At 34.4% G+C, this 19076-nt stretch overlaps 1 protein-coding gene across 1 annotated transcript in view; it reads left to right on the plus strand.

The window, feature by feature from the left end:
- Positions 1-19076, plus strand: part of LRRIQ3 (leucine rich repeats and IQ motif containing 3) — a 206487-nt gene that overhangs the window by 61157 nt on the left and 126254 nt on the right. The window contains exon 4 of the mRNA XM_049618866.1: positions 213-346. Within this exon, the coding sequence (XP_049474823.1) occupies positions 213-346 (134 nt within the window). The remainder of the gene's footprint in view (positions 1-212; positions 347-19076) is intronic.

A 19076-nucleotide genomic window follows, 5' to 3' on the forward strand; every position in this document is an offset into this window, starting at 1 on the left:
TTGCATTTTGTGTAGAAGATTATTTTGTTCTACTAACTCTTGATCTTATGATCTAATGAAATAGATATGAAAATGTATTTATTATTTTACTATTACACCTACAAGACACTTGTGAACATTTTAATAGTTTATATTATTAGACTACCAACTTTAAAATATCCCTTGGAAATTCTTACATGAAATATAAATATTAAATGTATTTCTTTATACAGGGATCAACCTATGGTGATGAAATTAATAATATCAAATATATTGTTTCAAAAATTAATGAAATTCTGTCTCATAATTCACCAGTTTTGATTGTTCAAAGATGGATACGTGGTTTCTTGGTTAGGAAAAAAATGAGGTATGTTTTCTTTACTATTTGAATATTAAAATAAGATAACAAAATCAGTGATAAGTCAATTTTTTAATAATATATATGTTTGTATTCTCTATCAGAATGGTATTTTATTGACTATTAGAACTTGTTTTAAAGAAAATACCATATACTCTATAGTAATATTATAATATTTAGCATAATAAAAATTGATAATTTTACTTTTTATTTTAAATTTATCATATAAACAGCTAATCAATAGGGTTTTTATTAATCATTGTTGGAGTAATTCTGATAGTTTTCTTTTTATTAAACTTAAATATTTCAGTCAAAAACATATTAAATTTCTCTCATATAATGGGATGTAATAGAAATATAAGCCATATACTATATAATGGGATACAATAGAAATATAAATCATGAAACATGAGGATTTCATATTTTGAGGGGATGTGAAGATAATTTTTCTGAAACATCTGCTACCACATCAATCTACATACCCTTTAGTTAGCTGTCTTTTCCTCTCTCTTCATTTCCTGTATTCCTTTCCAATGGCTGGCATTTGCAAACAGGAAAACTTTTCTTGCAAACATCTCTCAGCATTTTAATTGGGGAGATCAGATAGGATACTCTACTATCAACTTATTTGTATTAGTTATGCCAAACATCAAACATATGAAAAAAATAAAGGAACATTCTCATATAGTTTACTCTCCAGATGCTAAATGCAGAGTTCAGAAGACAGAAATGAAATTTGGCCCTGAAAAATAGGCAGGATTAAATAGTTCTTGAGTTGGGCAGTGGGCATGGCCTGAGAAAGTAAAATTAGAAAGTTCCAATGAAATGATATTCAACATTCTCTGATGAGGCTGAGAGAATGTTCTCCGGCATTAGCCTGAATGTGCTAAATCACAGGGCAATAGCGCCGATAAAGAGGTAAGTATGAGGAACAAGTAGCAAATCTGACCATAACTTCCTTCTTCTGAGGAAGAAGTTCCATTTACTCTTCAAACCAAGTCAAAGAGAGAGTGAGCTCAAAAGTGGGGGCACATAAAATGATTTGGAATAAAAGATGTGGGAAAGTTTTTAGGCAGTTACTGATCGGTACATATTTTTTCTATCTCATGTTCCACTTAAATTTAGTATGCATTTTACATGAAATAAGTGTCTAATGAAAGGGACCTATCTTTATGCCCCCAGATTGAGTTTTTCTCTCTTAGATCAAGATTTCCTCTAATACTCATGTAGCATGAGATAAAAACCTTGTGCATGGAAACAATTTCTGAAAATTTAGTATGTGTGAACAGAGTTTGAATGAGCTTTGTGGAAAGAGATTTCAGTAATGGTAATAGATCACAGTGGTTCAAGGCAGACTGATTTTGATTATTTTTCTCTTTAAAATGATGTTCCATTAGTCCCCTTACTTAACTGCTCTGAGCCTGAGTTTCCTCATATGTCGAATGGTAGAGAGCAGGGGCTAAAAGCAGGACTTATTTCACTCTTTGCTTGTGGGAATTAAAATCATGAATATAAAGCATAGCTCAATCTTACTAGCTGCTATATTTTAAATATCATCACTGTTGTTATATCTGTGCTCTCTGCATTATTTGATTCCATGGGAAACATACTCTGTATCTTTTCTTTTTTGATTCTTTCTCCCTTTTAATTACATTTATGACAGCATATACATAGTAATCTTTCAAAAATATAAATCTGATTTGATTCACCAACTTAAAATCCTTCAATCGCTCCTAGTTTTTTTTAGGGCAAATGGCTGGGATATTTGCCCCTACAGTGTTCATAACATACTGTCATTATCACTAGCACTTACCATGCTATATTGCAGTTGTCTATATAATTATCTATATCTCCAGATGTACTGTACATTCTGAATCTCTAGCATAAACAGAGTGCTTGACATATGTTAGGTGTTCAAAACATACTTTGCACAGTTGATAAATACATAAATAAATGGATTGTGAAAACTAGAATCAGAAAAGTAGGTCTGGATTCATCTATGGGAAAATGAAAACAGAAAGGAAGTGGGAAACATGCAAAGCTACTCTGAGAAGTGCCTATGGATTCCCCCAACCTAAAGGTACAAGTGATTAGTCCTATCGTATGTCTATTTCTAGCTATGAGAGGTATCTCACCACAGCCAAATACTTTGCACTTTGCTTGGAAACTGTTCACTTAAACTGCTTGAAATTTTATATACAGCCTTGAAATATCATATACTGCCTGAAATTAGAAAACTGTTAAGATTAATGCTATTTTAAAGTGATGGTGCTTCTAATAGGGATGATACAGTGCAAAGGAGGTATACTTTTTATTTTTATTTTTTTTATTTTAATCCAGTATAATTAACATAAGATATCAGTTTCAGGTGCACAATACAGTGGTTCAGTCATTCCACAAACTACTCAGTGCTCATCATGATAAGTGTACTCTTAATCTCTTGCACTTATTTTACCCATTTATCCACCCAACTTAAGTTCCCTCTGGTAACCATCAGTTTGCTCTGAATAGTTAAGAGTCTGTTTCTTGGTTTGTCTCTCTCTCTCTCTCTCTCTCTTTCTCTTTTTTTTTTTTTTTTGTTCATTTGTTTTGTTTCTTAAATTCCACATATGACTGAAAACATAATGGTATTTGTCTTTCTCTGACTGGCTTATTTCGCTTAGCTTTATACCCTCCAGATCCATCCATGCTGCTGTAGAAGGCAAAATTTCATGGCTGAGTAATTGTGTGTGTGTGTGTGTGTGTGTGTGTGTGTGTGTGTACGTGTACTTTTTACTTTTATTTTATCCATTCGTCTATCAATAGACACTTTGGCTGCTTCCATAATTTGGCTATTGTAAATAATGCAGTAAACATAGGAGTGCATATATATCTTTTCAAATTAGTGTTTTCACACTCAGGGTAAATAGTAGTGTGATTACTGGATCACGTGTTAATTCTAATTTTAAGTTTTAGAAGAACTTCCGTAGTGTTTTCTGCAGTGGCTGCACTAGGTTGCATTCCCACCAACAGTACATGAGGGTTCCTTTTTCTCCACATCTTTGCCAATATCTGTTTCTAATGTTTTTGATGTTAGTCATTCTGACAGGTTTGAGGTGATATTTCATTGTAGTTTTGATTTGCATTTCACTGACAATGAGTCATATTGTGTGTCTTTTTATGTGTTTGTTGGCCATCTGTATGTCTTCTTTGGAGAAATGTCTGTTCATGTCTTCTGCCCATTTTTAATTGAATTATTAGGGGTTTTTTTGGATGATGGATAGTTTAAGTTCTTTATATATTTTGGGTACTACACCTTTACCAGATATGTCACTTGCAAATATCTTCTCATTCAGTGGGTTATCTTTTGGCTTTGTTGATTGTTTCCTTTGCTTTGGAGAAGATTTTTATTTTGATGAAGTCCCAATGGTTTATTTTGCTTTTGTTTCCCTTGCCTCAGAGGACAGATCTAGAAAAATGTTGCTATGGCCAATGTCAGAGACATTACTTCCTATACTCTCTTCTAGGATTTTTATGGTTTCAGGCCTAATATTTAGGTCTTTATGCACTTGGAATTTATTTTTGTGTATGTTATAAGAAAGTGGTCCAGTTCTCCCAACACCATTTGTTGAAGAGACTGTCTTTTTCCCATTGCATATCCTTTTATGCTTTGTTGAATTTTACTTGACCATTTAATCGTGGGTTTATTTCTAGGCTCTCAATTATAACCCACTGATCCCTCTGTCTATTTCTGTGTCAAAACTATACTGTTTTGATGACTACAGCTTTACAGTATATCTTGAAATCTGGAATTGTGATACTTCCAGTGTTGTTCTTTTTCAAGATTGCTCTGGCTTTTCAGGGTCTTTTGTGGTTCTATACAAATTTTAGGGTTGTTTTAGTTCTGTAAAAAATGCTGTCTGTATTTTGATAGGGATTGCATTAAATCTGTAGATTGCTTTGGGTGGTATGGAGATTTTTTTAATATGAAATTTACTGTCAAATTGGGTTTCCATACAACACCCAGTGCTCATCCCAACAGGTGCCCTCCTCAATGCCCATCACCCACTTTCCCCTCCCTCCCACCCCCCATCAACCCTCAGTTTATTCTCAGTTTTTAAGAGTCTCTTATGGTTTGCCTCCCTCCCTCTCTAACTTTTTTTCCCCCTTCCCCTCCCCCATGGTCTTCTGTTAAGTTTACATATGAGTGAAAACATATGGTATCTGTCTTTCTCTGTATGACTTATTTCACTTAGCATAACACTCTCCAGTTCCATCCATGTTGCCACAAAAGGCCATATTTCATTCTTTCTCCTTGCCAAGTAGTATTCCATTGTATATATAAACCACAACTTCTTTATCCATTCATCAGTTGATGGACATTTAGGCTATCTCCATAATTTGGCTATTGTTGGAAGTGCTGCTATAAACATTGGGGTACAAGTGCCCCTATGTATTAGCACTTCTGTATCCCTTGGGTAACTTCCTAGCAGTGTTATTGCTGGGTCATAGGGTAGATCTATTTTTAATTTTCTGAGGAACCTCCACACTGTTTTCCGGAGTGGCTGCACCAGTTTGCATTCCCACCAACAGTGCAAGAGGGTTCCTGTTTCTCCACATCCTCTCCAGCATCTATAGTCTCCTGATTTGTTCATTTTAGCCACTCTGACTGGCGTGAAGTGATATCTCAGTGTAGTTTTGATTTGTATTTCCCTGATGAGGAGTGATGTTGAGCATCTTTTCATGTGGCTCTTGGCCATCTGGATGTCTTCTTTAGAGAAGTGTCTATTCGTGTCTTCTTCCCATTTCTTCACTAGATTATTTGTTTTTTGGGTGTGGAGTTTGGTGAGTTCTTTATAGGTTTTGGATACTAGCCCTTTGTCTGACACATCATTTGCAAATATCTTTTCCCATTCCGTCGGTTGACAATATTTGTTTCCCCAATCCATGAGCATGGATTATCTTTACATTTGTTTGTGTCATCTTCAGTTTCACCAGTATTTTATAGTTTTCAGAGTACAGGTCTTTCACTTCCTTTGTTAAGTTTATTGCTAGATATTTTACTATTTGTGGTGCAATTGTAAATGGGATTGTTTTCTTAATTTCTCATTCTACTATCGCATTGTTAGGGTATAGGAATCCAATGGATTCCTGAATATTGGTTTTGTATCCTGTGACCTTATTGAATTTATTGATCAGTTCTAGTAGGTTTTTGATTGAGTCTTTAGCATTTTCTATATATAGTATCATGTCATCTGTAAAAAAGAGAAAGTTTTACTTCCTCCTTACCAACTTGGATGGCTTTTGTTGATTTTTCATGTTTGATTGCTGTGGCTAGGACTTCCAGTACTATGCTGAATAAAAGTGGTGAAAGTGGACATCCTTGTCCTGTTCCTGATCTTAGGGGGAAATCTCTCAGATTTGCACCATTCAGTAAGATATTAGCTATGGGTTTTTATTTTATGCCACTTATTATGTTGAGGCATATTTCCTCTGCACCTACTTTGTTGAGGGTCTTTTTCATGAGTTGATGTCATACTTTGTCAAATGCTTTTTCTGTATCTAGTGAAATGATCATGTGTTTTTTATCCTTTCTCTTGTTGATGTGATTTATCAAATTGGCTAAATTGTGAATATTGAACAACTCTTGCATCCTGGGAATAAATCCCACTTGATGGTGTGATTAATTTTTTTTCTAAGGTATTGTTGGATTCAGTTGCTGATATTTTGTTGAGAATTTACCTGTAGTTCTCTTTTTTGTGATGTTTTTATCTGGCTTTGGTATCAAGGTAATGTTGGTTTCATAGAATGAATTTGGAGATTTTCCTTCCTCTTCTATTTTTTAGAATTGTTTGTGAAGAATAGCTATTAACTCTTCCTTACATGTTTAGTAGAATTCACTGGTGAAGTCTTGGACTTTTGTTTGTTGGTAGTTTTCTTATTAGCAATTCAATTTCATTCTTGGTAATCCTCCTCAAAATTTCTAATTCTTCCTGATTCAGTTTTGGGAAATTGTATGATTCTAAGAATTTATTTATTTCTTCTAGGTTGTCCCAATTTGTTGGCATATAATTTTTCATAATTTTCCCTTAAAATCCTTTGTATTTCTGTGGTGTCAGTTATTATGTCTCCTCTTTCATTTCTAATTTTGTTTATTTGAATCCTTCTCTCTCTCTTTCTCTCTTGCTCACATGAGTCTGGCTAACATTTATCAATTTTGTCCATCTTTTCAAAGAGTCAGTTCTTAGTTTCACTGATCTGTTCTATTTTTTTTAAGTTCTATTTCATTTATTTCTGTTCTAATTTTCAATATTTCCTTCTACTTTTTTTATCTTTTTCTCTACCTCCTTTAGGTGCAAGATTATGTTGTTTATTTGAGATTTTTCTTTCTATTTGAGGTATTTTATAGTTTCATAGTGTTGTGGTCAGAAAGATACATGGTATGGCTTCAGTCTTTTTGAATAAGTTGAGACTTGTTTTGTAGACTAACATGTGATCTCTTCTGGAGACTGTTCTGGGTGCACTTGGAAAGACTATGTATTCTGCTGTTTTAGGATAGAATGTTCTGAATGTATCTGTTAGATTCATGTGGCCCAATGTGTCATTCAAAGCCACTGAATGATTCTTGTTGATTTTCTGTTGGTGATCTATCCATTGATATAAGTGAGGTATTAAAGTCCCCTACTATTATTGTATTATTATTGATTTCTTCCTTTATGTTTATTATTAGCCCTTTATGTATTTGAGTGCCTGCATGTTGGGTGCATAAATATTTAAATTATTATATCTTCTTGTTGGATTGTTTCCTTTATGATTATATAGTGTCCTTGTCTCTTGTTACAGCCCTTGATTTAAAGTATATTTTGTCCATTGTATTGCCACCCCAGCTTTCTTTTCACTTCCATTTGTATGATAAATGCTTTTCCATCCCTTCACTTTTAATCTGGCTTTATCTTTGGGCCTGAAATGATATAGTTGGGTCTTGCTTATTTATCCATTCTGTTACTGTAAGCCTTTTGATTGATTAGTCCATTTATATTCAAAGTAATTATTGATAGGTATGTAGTTATTGACCTGGTGTTAAATGTTTTATGGTTGTTTTTTGTAGTTCTCTTCTGTTCCTTTGTCTCTTGCTCTCTTTTATAAGTTTATTGGCTTATTTTTAGTGATATACCTGGATTCCTTTAGTGATATACCTGGATGCCTTTCTCTTTATTTATTTTTGTATATCTATGACCATTTTTTGATTTGTGTTTAAAGTTACTATTAGGTAGTGTATATTAAGTTGATGATTGCTTAATTTCAAAACCATTTTAAAGGCACTAAATTTTTACTCCTCCCCCCCTCCCACTTTTTAGATATATGTTGCCTTACTTTACCTCCTTTTATTTTGTGAATTGCTTGACTGATTTTTATAGATATATTTAATTTTACTGCTTTTGTTGTTCCTACTTTTCTTACTCTTGCTTATGTCGTTCCACTAAAAGAGTCCCCTTTAACATTTCTTACAAAGCTTGTTTAGTGGTGATGAATTTCTTTAACTTTTGTTTGCCTGGGATACTCTTTATCTCTCTTTCTATTCTAAATGATAGCCTTACTGCATAGAGTATTCTCGGTTGTAGATATTTTTCTTTTAGCACTTTGAATATATCATAACACTCTCTTCTAGCCAGCAAAGTTTCTGCTGAAAAAAAAATCAGCTTAATAGCTTTGTGGGGTTTCCCTTGTATGTAACTATTTTCTTTTCTCTTGCTGCTTTTAAAATTCTCTATTTATCTCTACTCTTTCCCATTTTAATTACTATGTAGGCACCTCCTTGGGTTGATTTTGTTGGGGGCTCTCTGTGCTTCCTGGATCTGGATTTTTGTTTTCTTCACCAGATTTGGGATTTTTTCAGCTATTATTTCTTTAAATAAATTTTCTGCCCCCTTTTCTCTCTTTTCTTTTGCTGAGATCCTATAATGTGAAGGTTAATATGCTTGATGGTGTTGCTGATTCCCCTTAGTCTGTTTTCATTTAAAAAATTTTTTCCTCTTTTCTGTTCAGCTTGATTGCTTTCATTATTCTGTCCTCAAAGTCACTGATCCCTTTTTCTGGTTCCTCTAGTATTTATTCCATCTAGTGTATTTTTAATTTCAGTTATAGATTTCTTCATTTGTACACTTTTCCCCCCCATCTCTTTGTTGAGGGTCTCACTGAGGTCCTCCACTCTTTTCTCAAGTCCATTGAGTATCTTTATGACCACTACTTTAAATTCTCTATCAAGAATATTGCTTATATCCATTTCATTTAGCTCTTTTGCTATGATTTTGTCCTGTCCTGTTCTTTCATTTGAGACATATTCCTCTGTCTCTTCCTTTTGTCTAACTTTCTATGTGTATTTCTATGTTAGGAAAGTCAACCACATATCCTACATTTGAAAGTAGAGGCCTTATGAAGAAGAGGTCATATAGTGCCCTGGAGTGCAATGTCCACTGTTCACTAGAACTTGGCACTTCAGGGGTGTCTCCTATGTGTATGGTATGCACCCTACTGTTTTGCATGAGCCACATTTGCCTTCAGTTCAGTCATCTGCAGTGGCTCTCTTTGCCTGTATGGAGCAGGATTTGGTCCTTTGTTGCCTTCATTTCAGTCATCTTCAATGGCTCTCTTTGCTTGTTTGGAGCAGGATTTGGTCTTATGTTGTTGGAGCCATCTTGTATTTGAATTGAATCAGACCAGGCAATTGCCAGAACTGTGGGAACATTAAACTGCAGGGCACTTTCCCTGTGTTGTCCCCTGAGAAGCTTTCATTGGTGGGTGGGGCCCAAAGTCAGATTAGATGTCTGTCTCCATCCCACTGCTGAGGCTGCAGTTGAACTGGTGTGTGTTACTTTCTTCCCCTCTCCCTTGGGCAATAGTCACTTTCAGATGATGCTGATCCCTGTCAAGTTTGTTTGTGCAGTGCCGAGTTGTGGCAGTGCTTTGGGTGCACTCCTGCCAAGGGTATATTGGATGGGGAGGGTCTGCAAGGGAGTGCAAGGATGAAGTATGCAGTGTTAGCAAGGTCTGGGCTAGTCTACCCCAGGAGGGGACCTGCAGTCACCTCAGAAAATTCTTGCTGAGGCTGGGCTGGAGACGTGGGTCTGCAGAAGAGCACAGGAGCAGGGCACACTGTCAGCAAGCTAGGTGAAGAGTGTTTAGGCTGTGCTGGTTCCCACAAATATCCCTGTATCTAGGATGTGGAGTGGGGAAGGGAAGGATCTGTTTCCAATGGCAGACAGCTGTTATGTTTTGGACATTTGTGTTTAGTTATAAACAAATGATTTTCCTCCCTCTCTGTTTTTATTTTATTTTTCCTTCCCTTCCCTTATGTTTATCTGTTGTTTCTTTAATTCCGTGTATGCGTGAAATCATTTATTTGTCTTTCTGTGACTGACTTCTTTTGCTTAGCGTAATACACTCTAGTTCATCCACATTGTTGCAAATGGCAAGATTTCATTCTTTTTGATTGCTGGGTGCATTGTGTACACACACACATACACACACACCCCACATCTTCTGAATCCATTCATCAGTTGATGGACATTTGGGCTCTTTCCATAAGTTGGCTATTGTTGATAGTGCTGCTGTAAACATTGGGGTGCATGAATCCCTTCAAATCAGCATTTTTGTATCCTTTGGATAAATACCTCGTAGTGCAGTTGCTGGGTCATAGGATAGTTCCATTTTTAATTTTTTGAGGAACCTCCATACTGTTATCCAGAGTTGTTGTACCAGTTTGCATCCCACCAACAGTGCAAAAGTGTTCCCCTTTCTCTGCATCCTTGCTGACATCTGTTTCCTGATTTGTTCATTTTAGCCATTCTGACAGGTGTGAGGTGGTATCACATTGTGGTTTTGATTTGTATTTCCCTGATGATGAGTGATGTTGAGCGTCTTTTTATGTGTCTGAGTCTTCTTTGGAAAAGTGTCTGTTCATGTCTTCTGCCCTTTTCTCCACTGGATTATTTGTTTTTTGTTTTTTGTTTTTTGTTTTTTTGGCAGGGGGTGTTGAGTTTGGTAAGTTCTTTATAGATTTTGGATACTAACCCTTTATCTGATATGTCATTTGCAAATATCTTCTCCTATTCCATTGGTTGCCTTTTAGTTTTGTTGACTGTTTCCTTCATTGTGCAGAAGCTTTTTATTGTGTAAGAGACTCTTAAATACAGAGAACAAACTGAGGGGTGCTGGATCAGAGAAGGGTGGAGGGATGTGTTAAATAGATGATGGACATCATGGAGGGCACATTTAGGGATGAGCATTGGGTATCATATGTAAGAGATAAATCACTGGGTTCTACTCCTGCAACCGAGACTACACTGTGTATCAACTAACTTAAATTTAAAAAAAAAGAAGAAATGAAACTATGCATGGAAATTTGCACATGTCAAGTTCTGTTGTTTAACCTATTCCAAATTCTGTGCTCTTTACTTTTCTATGTTTTCTGAAGAACCCCAGTCTTTTTAGTAGGGAATTGTTTTTGGAAACAAGTATCTGGGAATTGGATATGTTCATTGTTACTAGAGTGTCGTTTCCTAGGCCATTTTGGCAGACAGAATAGGAAATGGTTTATCTTTCACGTCATGAATTCATACTGACACCTCTAATGCTAATCCAAGAAGGGGGTTCTGTACTTCTCTCTACTTTCTATACTTTCTGTACTTTCCTTCCACATGTGACTTTTGGTTGCCAACATTATCAGTAATTTTGCTCATTAGCTTAATTCCAGTGGACACAAACAGTTTAGAATTGCTATACATAAATTACTTTCAACTGAAAACATATTTAATAAAGTTAAAATATATTGAAGATATTTTTTGTATTTATTCTGGAGATGTATATTTAAAATAATTGTTGAATAGGTACTTAGTGTTATCATAGTATATTATTAGCTCCTTTTCTAATAATTTTATTTCCTTTCAATTTTAAAATATCTATTTTCATCTTTTATTTCTCCCTTAAGGCATCTTCTGTTTATTATGCTCCTTCTAGTTTAGTATTTATTTCTAAAATGAATTTTAACATTCTGGTTCTTTTCTGAATCTTATCATTGTATTTCTAAACTTGTCTACTTCTAGTTTATGTGGTCTTGTATGCCTTTTATCATTTTCTTCATACCTTTTAGTTTATATTTTTTAAAAATAAGACTTTATTTTATTTTGGAGCAGTTTAAGTTACATATCAATATTAAACAGAAAGTACAGAGATTTCTAATATACTCCCAACCTCTACTCATTTATAGCCTCTCCCATTATAAACATTCCCCATCAGACTGTGGTACCTTTGTTAAAACTGATGAACTTAAATTGGCACGTAGTGATACCCCAAAGCCCATAGTTTACATTATAATATACTCTGTGTTATATATTCTATGGCTTGGACACATGTATAATGGTATGCATTATCATTATTGAATTATATAGTGTATTTTCTCTGCCTCCAAAAATTCTTTTCCTCTTCCTGTTCATTTCTCTTTCCACCTCTAACCCCTGGAAGCCCTGATTTTTTATTGTCTCCATGGATTTGCCTATTCTAGAATATCATATGGTTGCAGTCATACAATATGTAGACATTTCAAATTGACTTTCACTTAGTAACATGCATTTAAGGTTTCTCCTTGTGTTTTCATGGCTTGATAAGCTCATTTATTTTTAGAGCTGAATAATATCCCATTGTCTGGATGTACCTGTTTTTATCCATTCCCCTTCTGAAGAACATATTGGTTACTTTCAAGTTTTGACAATTACGAATAAAGCTGCTATAAACATCCATGTACAGGTTTTGGTGTGGACCTAAGTTTTCAACACCTTTGGATAAATACCAAGGAACATGATTGCTGGACTGTATGGAAAAATTTATTTAGTTTTATAAGAAACTGCCAAACTCTTTTCCAAAGTGACTGTATCATTTTGAATACCCACCAGCAGCGAATGAGGGTTTCTGGTTCATTGCTTCCTTGCCACTATTTGCTATTGTCATTGTTTCAGATTTGGGCTATTTTAATAGATGTGTAGTGGTATCTCATTTCTATTTTAATTTGCATTCTACTGATTTGCATATGATATCTACTGATTTGATTTGCATTTTCATATGTTTATTTTCTAAAGAAAGTGTTTTATTATTATTTTTAAATGTTTATTTATTTTTGACAGAGAGAGACAGAGCGTGAACAAGGGAGGGACAGAGAGAGAGGGAGACCAGAATCCAAAGCAGGTTCCAGGCTGTAGCTGTCAGTGCAGAGCCTGATGTGGGGCTTGAACCCACCAATCCTGAGATCATGACCTGAGCTGAAGTCAGTTGCTTATCTGATTGAGCCACCCAGGTGTCCCCCATATGTTTATTTTCTATCTGTAAACCTTCTTTGGTGAGATGTTACTTAAGGTATCTGACCCTTTTTTAAACTGTATTGTTTTCTTACTGTTGAATTTTAAGAATTCTTTGTTAATTTTGGAAAACAGTTCTTTATTAAGTATGTCTTTTGAAAATAGTTTCTCCTAATCTATAGTTTGTCTTCTCATTCTCTTGACTTTGTCTTTTGCAGAGCAGAAGTTTTTAATTTTAAGGAAATCAAGCTTATCAATTTTTTTTCTCATAGATTGTGTCTTTGGTGTTGCATCTAAAAAGTCTTTGTCATATCCAAGGTAATCTAGTTTTTCGCCAATGTTATATCTTGTAAGAGTTTTATAGCTTTGCATTTTACATTTAGGTCACAGATCCATTTTGATTATTTTCAAGAAAGAAATAATGAGGTTTGTATCTGGATTCATTTATTTATTTTTTGCAAATGGATGTTCCAGCATATTTCTTGATGAGGCTGTCTTTGTTGCGTTGTATTGTCTTTGTTCCTTTGTCAATGATTAGTTGACTCTATTTATATAGGTTTATTTCTGAGGTCTCTATTCTGTTCCATTGATCTATTTATCTGTTCTTTTGCTAATACCTCCATGTCTTGATTACTGTAGCTTTTTAGTAATCTTGAAGTTGGATAATGTCAGTCCTTCAATTTTGTTCTTCCATGTTGTATTACTGAGTCTGGGTTCTTTATGCCTTTCAGTGGAAGCTTTAAGATCAGTGTGTCGCTCTCCACAAAATAATCTACTGGGATTTTGATTGAGCTTGCATTGAATCTATAGATAAATTGGGAAGAACTAAAATCTTGACAATAGTGACTTTTCCTTTCTATGAAACATTAAATCTCTCATTTATTTAATTCTTCTTTGATTTTGTTCATCAGATTTTTGTATGTAGTTTTCCTCAAATAGATCTTATACATATTTATTAGATTTGAACCTAAATACTTAATTTTCAGGTGTACTAATGTATGGTATTATGTTTTGCTCTTTCATTGTTGGTACATCAGAAAGTGATTGAATTTTGTGCATTAACCTTGTATTTTTCAACCTTGCTATAATTGCTATTTAGTGCCTGGAGGGTTTTTGTTTGTTTGTTTGTTTATTTGTTTGTTTATTTGTCAGGTTTTTTTTTTTTTTAGATTTTCTACATAGACAATCATTCACAAAGAAAGGCAATTTTTTCCTTTTCAGTCTATATACCTTCAATATTCTTTTCTTGTCTTGTTGTATTAGCTAGAACTTCCAGTACAGATGTTGAAAAGGAGTGGTGAGAGGTCATCCTTACCTTGGACCTCATCTTAGAGAGAAAGCTTCTAGTTTTGCATTTTTAAGTATGATATCAGCGGTAAAGATTTTTGGTACATATTATTTTTATTTATTTATTTATTTATTTATTTATTTTTTATGTTTTATTTATTTTTGAGATAGATAGAGGGAGAGAGACAGACAGACAGAGAGAGCTCAAGCAGGAGAGGGCAGAGAGAGGGAGACACAGAATCTAAAGCAAGGCTCCAGGCTCTGAGCTGTCAGCACAGAGCCCGATGTGGGGCTTGAACTCATGAACTGTGAGATCATGACCTAAGCTGAAGTCAGACACTTAACCTATTGAGCCACCCAGGTGTCCCAATTGTAGATACTATTTTTAACATGTTGAGGGAATTCTCCTTTATTCCTATTTTTCTGAGAATTTTTAGCATGAATAGGTATTGAATTTTGTTAAATGTTTTTTCTGCATCTATTGATTAGGATCATCTGATTGTTTCCTTCCCTCCCTCCTTTCTTCCCTTCCTCCTTTCTCCCTCCCTCTTTTTCTTTCTTTCTTTCTTTCTTTCTTTCTTTCTTTCTTTCTTTCTTTCTTTCTTTCCCTGTTTATTTAATGGATTTAATGAATTGATTTTTGAATGTTTAACCAGCCTTGCATACCAGGGATAAATCCATTTGTGTAGTAGTGTATGATTCCTTTTATATATTGTTGGATTTGATTTGCTAGTATTTCATTTAAAATGTTTACATCTATGTTTCTGCATGATATTGGTCTGTGGCTTTTTCTTGTATGTCTTTGTCTACTTTTCATATTAGTGCAGCTGGCTTTATAGAAGAGTTAGGGAGACTGTTCCTATCCACTAGAAGAAATTGTAGAGAATTCATATAATTTCTTTTTTTTTTTTATTTATTCATTTTGAGTAAGAGAGAGCACACACTATCTGGGGAAGGGCAGAGAGACGGGAGAGAGAGAATTCCAAGCAAGCTCCATGTTGTCATTATGGAACCTGATCTGGGGGGGCTTGAATCTGAGCCAAAATCAATAGTCTCTCACTTAACCAACTGAGCCATCTGGGTGACCCTCCTCTTATTTTCATTTCTTTTCCTTCTTTCCTTCTTTTCCTTTCATTCGTTCTACTTTGAGTTTAATTTGCCTTTTTTTTTTTCTAGTTTCATAAGGTGGAAGCTGAGATTACTGCTTTTTTGCTTTTTGTTCTTTTTTAACATATGCTGCCAATGCTATACATTTCACTCTAAGTACTACTATCACTGCATTCCACAAATTTTGATAAGTTGTGTTTTCATTTTTAGTTCAAAGTATCTTAAAATTTCCCTGAAGATTTCTTCTCTGACCCTTACATTATTTAAAAGTATGTCATTTTTCTCTCTGTATCTTGAAAATTTCCAGGTATCTTTCTGTTAATTAAAAAAAAAAATTAAGTTTATTTATTTTGAGAGAGAGACAGAGAGAGCGAGTGGGGAGGGATAGAGAAAAAGGAAAATAAAGAATTCCAAGCAGTCTCCACATTGTCAGCACAGAGCCCGATGGCAGGGCTAGAATTCACAAACCACGAGTTCATGACCTGAGCTGAAACCAAGAGTTGGAAGCTTAACCTACTGAGCTACCCAGGTGACCTATCTTTCTATTATTAATGTCTAATTTCATTCTTTTGTGATCTGAGACAGACATTGTATGATTTATTTGTTTTAAGTTTGTTAAGGTATGTTTTTGAACCAGAATAGACCAGAATGTGGTCTAGTTGAATAGGCCAGAAATGTGGTCTAGGTGAATGTCCGATGTGAGCCTAAATAAATATATATTCTACTGTCAGTTTATATCTTGTTGATTGATGGTGCCATTTAGTTCAGCTATATTTGTACTGATTTTCTGCCTGTTGTAGCTGTCCATTTCTGATAGAGAGTTGTCCCCCTATGATAGTGGACTAATCTGTTTCCCTTTGCAATTCTATTAGTTTTTGCCTCACTTAGTTTCATATGCTCATTAGGCACATACATGTTAAGCACTGTGATATCTTCTTGGAAATTTTACCCCTTTATTATTATGCAATACACTGACAACTTTCCTTGCTTGGAAGTCCTTTTTTGGAAGTTAATATAGCTACTCCTGCTTTCTTTTAATTAGTGTTAGTAAGGTACAAATTTCTCTAGTACTCTACTTTTAATCTGTTATATTTTAGACGACATATAGTTGTGTTTTTTTAATACACTCTGACAATATCTGTCTTTTAAATTTGTGCATTTAGACTATTGACATTTATAGTGATTATTGATACACCTAGATTAATTTATTACCATATTCATTACTTTTTTTCTGTTTGTTGTCATTGTTCTTTGTTCCTATTTTGTTTTTTACTCTTTTTCTGCCCGTTGTAGTTTTAATTATTTTCTGTTATTTCATTTTCTCTTCTTTCTTAGCATATCAGTTATACTCCTTCCTTTTTAAAATTTTTTGTTGACTTTTTTAAGGTTTGCCCTAGAGTTTGCAATATACATTTGCAGATAACCCAAGCCCACTTTCATTTTTTTAAAATTATTTTTATTATTATTTTTAAAATTTACATCCAAGCTAGTTAACATATATTGTAATAATGATGTCAGGAACAGAATTTTAGTGATTCATCACCTACCTATAACGCCTACTGCTCATCCCAACATCCCAAGGGATTAATGCCCCTTGCCAATTTAACCCTTCCCCCTACCCAAAACCCCTCCAGCAACCCTCGTTTATTCTCTGTATTTGAGTCTCTTATGGTTTGTCTCCCTCCCTGTTTTTATTTTATTTTTCTTCCCTCCCTTTAGTTCATCTGTTTTGTATCTTAAATTCCATATATGAGTTAAGTCATATGATATTTGTCTTTCTCTGACTGACTGATTTCGTTTAGCATAATACACTCTAGTTCCAATCATGTTTTTGCAAATCAAGCCCATGTTCAAATGATACTATAGTACTTCACAGGTAGTGTTAGTACCTTATAATACCTTATAATAACAAAACAATCCTAATTCCTTCCTCCTGTCCCTTGTATCATTTCTTTCATTTTACCCATGTATAAAGCATACATTAGATATATATCTATATACATATATATAACTTGTGTGTGTACGCACATATAAACATCTACATAGTTGAATATATTATTGGTATTATTTTGAACAAAATGTTGTCTGAAATGTTATCTGTTAGATCAATTAAGAATAAGAAAAATAAAGGTTTTTTTAAAAAAAGACAAATAAAAGTTTAATTTTAGCTTCATTTATTCCTTCATTGGTGCTCTTCCTTAATTTTTATAGGTCCAAGGTAATGACCTATTTTATTTTTCTTCTTTCTAAAGAACCTCTTTTAACATTTGTTGCAAGGCAGGTACTAGCAACAAATTTCCTCAGTTTTTGTTTGTCTGAAAAAGTCTTTATTTTTCCTTCACCTTGAAGGGTAATTTAATAGTGAATAGAATTCTGGGTTGGTGTTTTCTTTCTTTCTTTCTTTCTTTCTTTCTTTCTTTCTTCTTCCAATAGTAAACATTTTACTTCATTTTCTTCTTGCATAATTTTTGTGGAAAAGACATATATAATTCTTATCTTTTTACATCTATCAAGACTATTTGCTTTGGGGCACCTTAGTGGCTCAGTCGATTAAGCATCCTGCTTCGGCTTAGGTCATGATCTCCCGATTTGCGAGTTAGAGCCCTGTTTTCGAATTTGAGCCATTTTGGAGTTCAAGCCCTGCATGGGTTCTCTCCTGTCAGCAGGAGCCCTTGGATCCTCTGTCCCCTCTTTCTGCCCCTTTCCCGCTTGTGTGTGCATGCTCTCTCTCTCTCACACACACAAAAATATTTAGAGATTTTTTGCTTTATCTCTGATTTTCTGTAGTTTAAAAATAACATGCCTCAGTGAATTTTTTGCATTTTTTCTGCTTTGTTGTCTATGAGTCACCTGGATATATGGTTTGATGACTGACATTAATTCAGGGAAACTTTTCACCATTATTGTTTCAAATATTTCTGCTTTTCATTTATCCCTTTCTTCTCTTTCTGATATTCCCATCATACATTACTACACTTTTATTGTCCTATAGACTTTGGATGTTCTGTTCTGCTTTTCTGAGTCTTTGTTATCTTTTCCTTTTCCTTTTGAAAAATTTTATTTGACCTCTTGGTCAGAAAGTTGCTGTTCAGCCATGTCCAGGCTACTAACAAGCCCATCATGAACATTCATCATTTCTGTTACACAGCATTTATTTTTTTATTCTTTCTTAGGATTTACATCTCTCTGCTCACGTTTCTTATCTGCTTTTATATGCTGTACTTTAAAGCTTTTAGCATATTATTTATAGTTGTTTTAAGTTCTGGTCTGATAATCCCAGCATCCCTGCCACATATTTCTGATGATTGCTTGGTCTCTTCAAATTGTGGGTTTTTTCCCCTTTTGATATTCCTTGTAATTTTTTTCCTGATACCTAGACATGATATATTGGGTAAAAAGAACAATTGTAAATAGGCCTTAATTTTATGGTGTGGATGAGGGTAACTTTAGTACTGTGATTAAGTTTCAATCTTTTAATGAGTCTATGCTTATGGACTGTGAACTTCGTAAGAGTTTTTGTTTTTTCTCCCCCCTCATCCCCTATGTGTGACTGGATTGCTGGAGTGGGTTGGATTTGGGTTTTCCTTTCTTGCAGATCAGTTAGGCTCTTATAATACCACAGCAGGTTAGGCTCTGGTTAAATAATTTTATCTGGGAGCAAGCTTTGTTAAGAACAGAGTACTCTGGTATATTTCAAAATGGTTTCTTTCCCTTCCCTTCCCTGGGTGCCCTCATAAAACAGCTTTGCCAGCAATATAGATTCACCAACTATTCCTAACCAAATTTTATCCCTGGGTGCCCTCATAAAACAGCTTTGTCAGCAATATAGATTCACCAACTACTCCTAACCAAATTTCTGTGACTTCTGTATTTTAGGTGATATGTATTAGCTCAATTTGTTGATTAAAAATATAAGGGGGTACAAAAATGAAGTATCCTACATTCACATTAAGAAAGAAATAGAGGAACCTGAATTTTTAAGTATCAAAAGAGTTAAGGGTAATTTAAAATCATTGAAT

This window comes from Panthera uncia (genome assembly GCF_023721935.1).
Source record: "Panthera uncia isolate 11264 chromosome C1 unlocalized genomic scaffold, Puncia_PCG_1.0 HiC_scaffold_4, whole genome shotgun sequence".
In the NCBI taxonomy this organism is placed as follows: domain Eukaryota; kingdom Metazoa; phylum Chordata; class Mammalia; order Carnivora; family Felidae; genus Panthera; species Panthera uncia.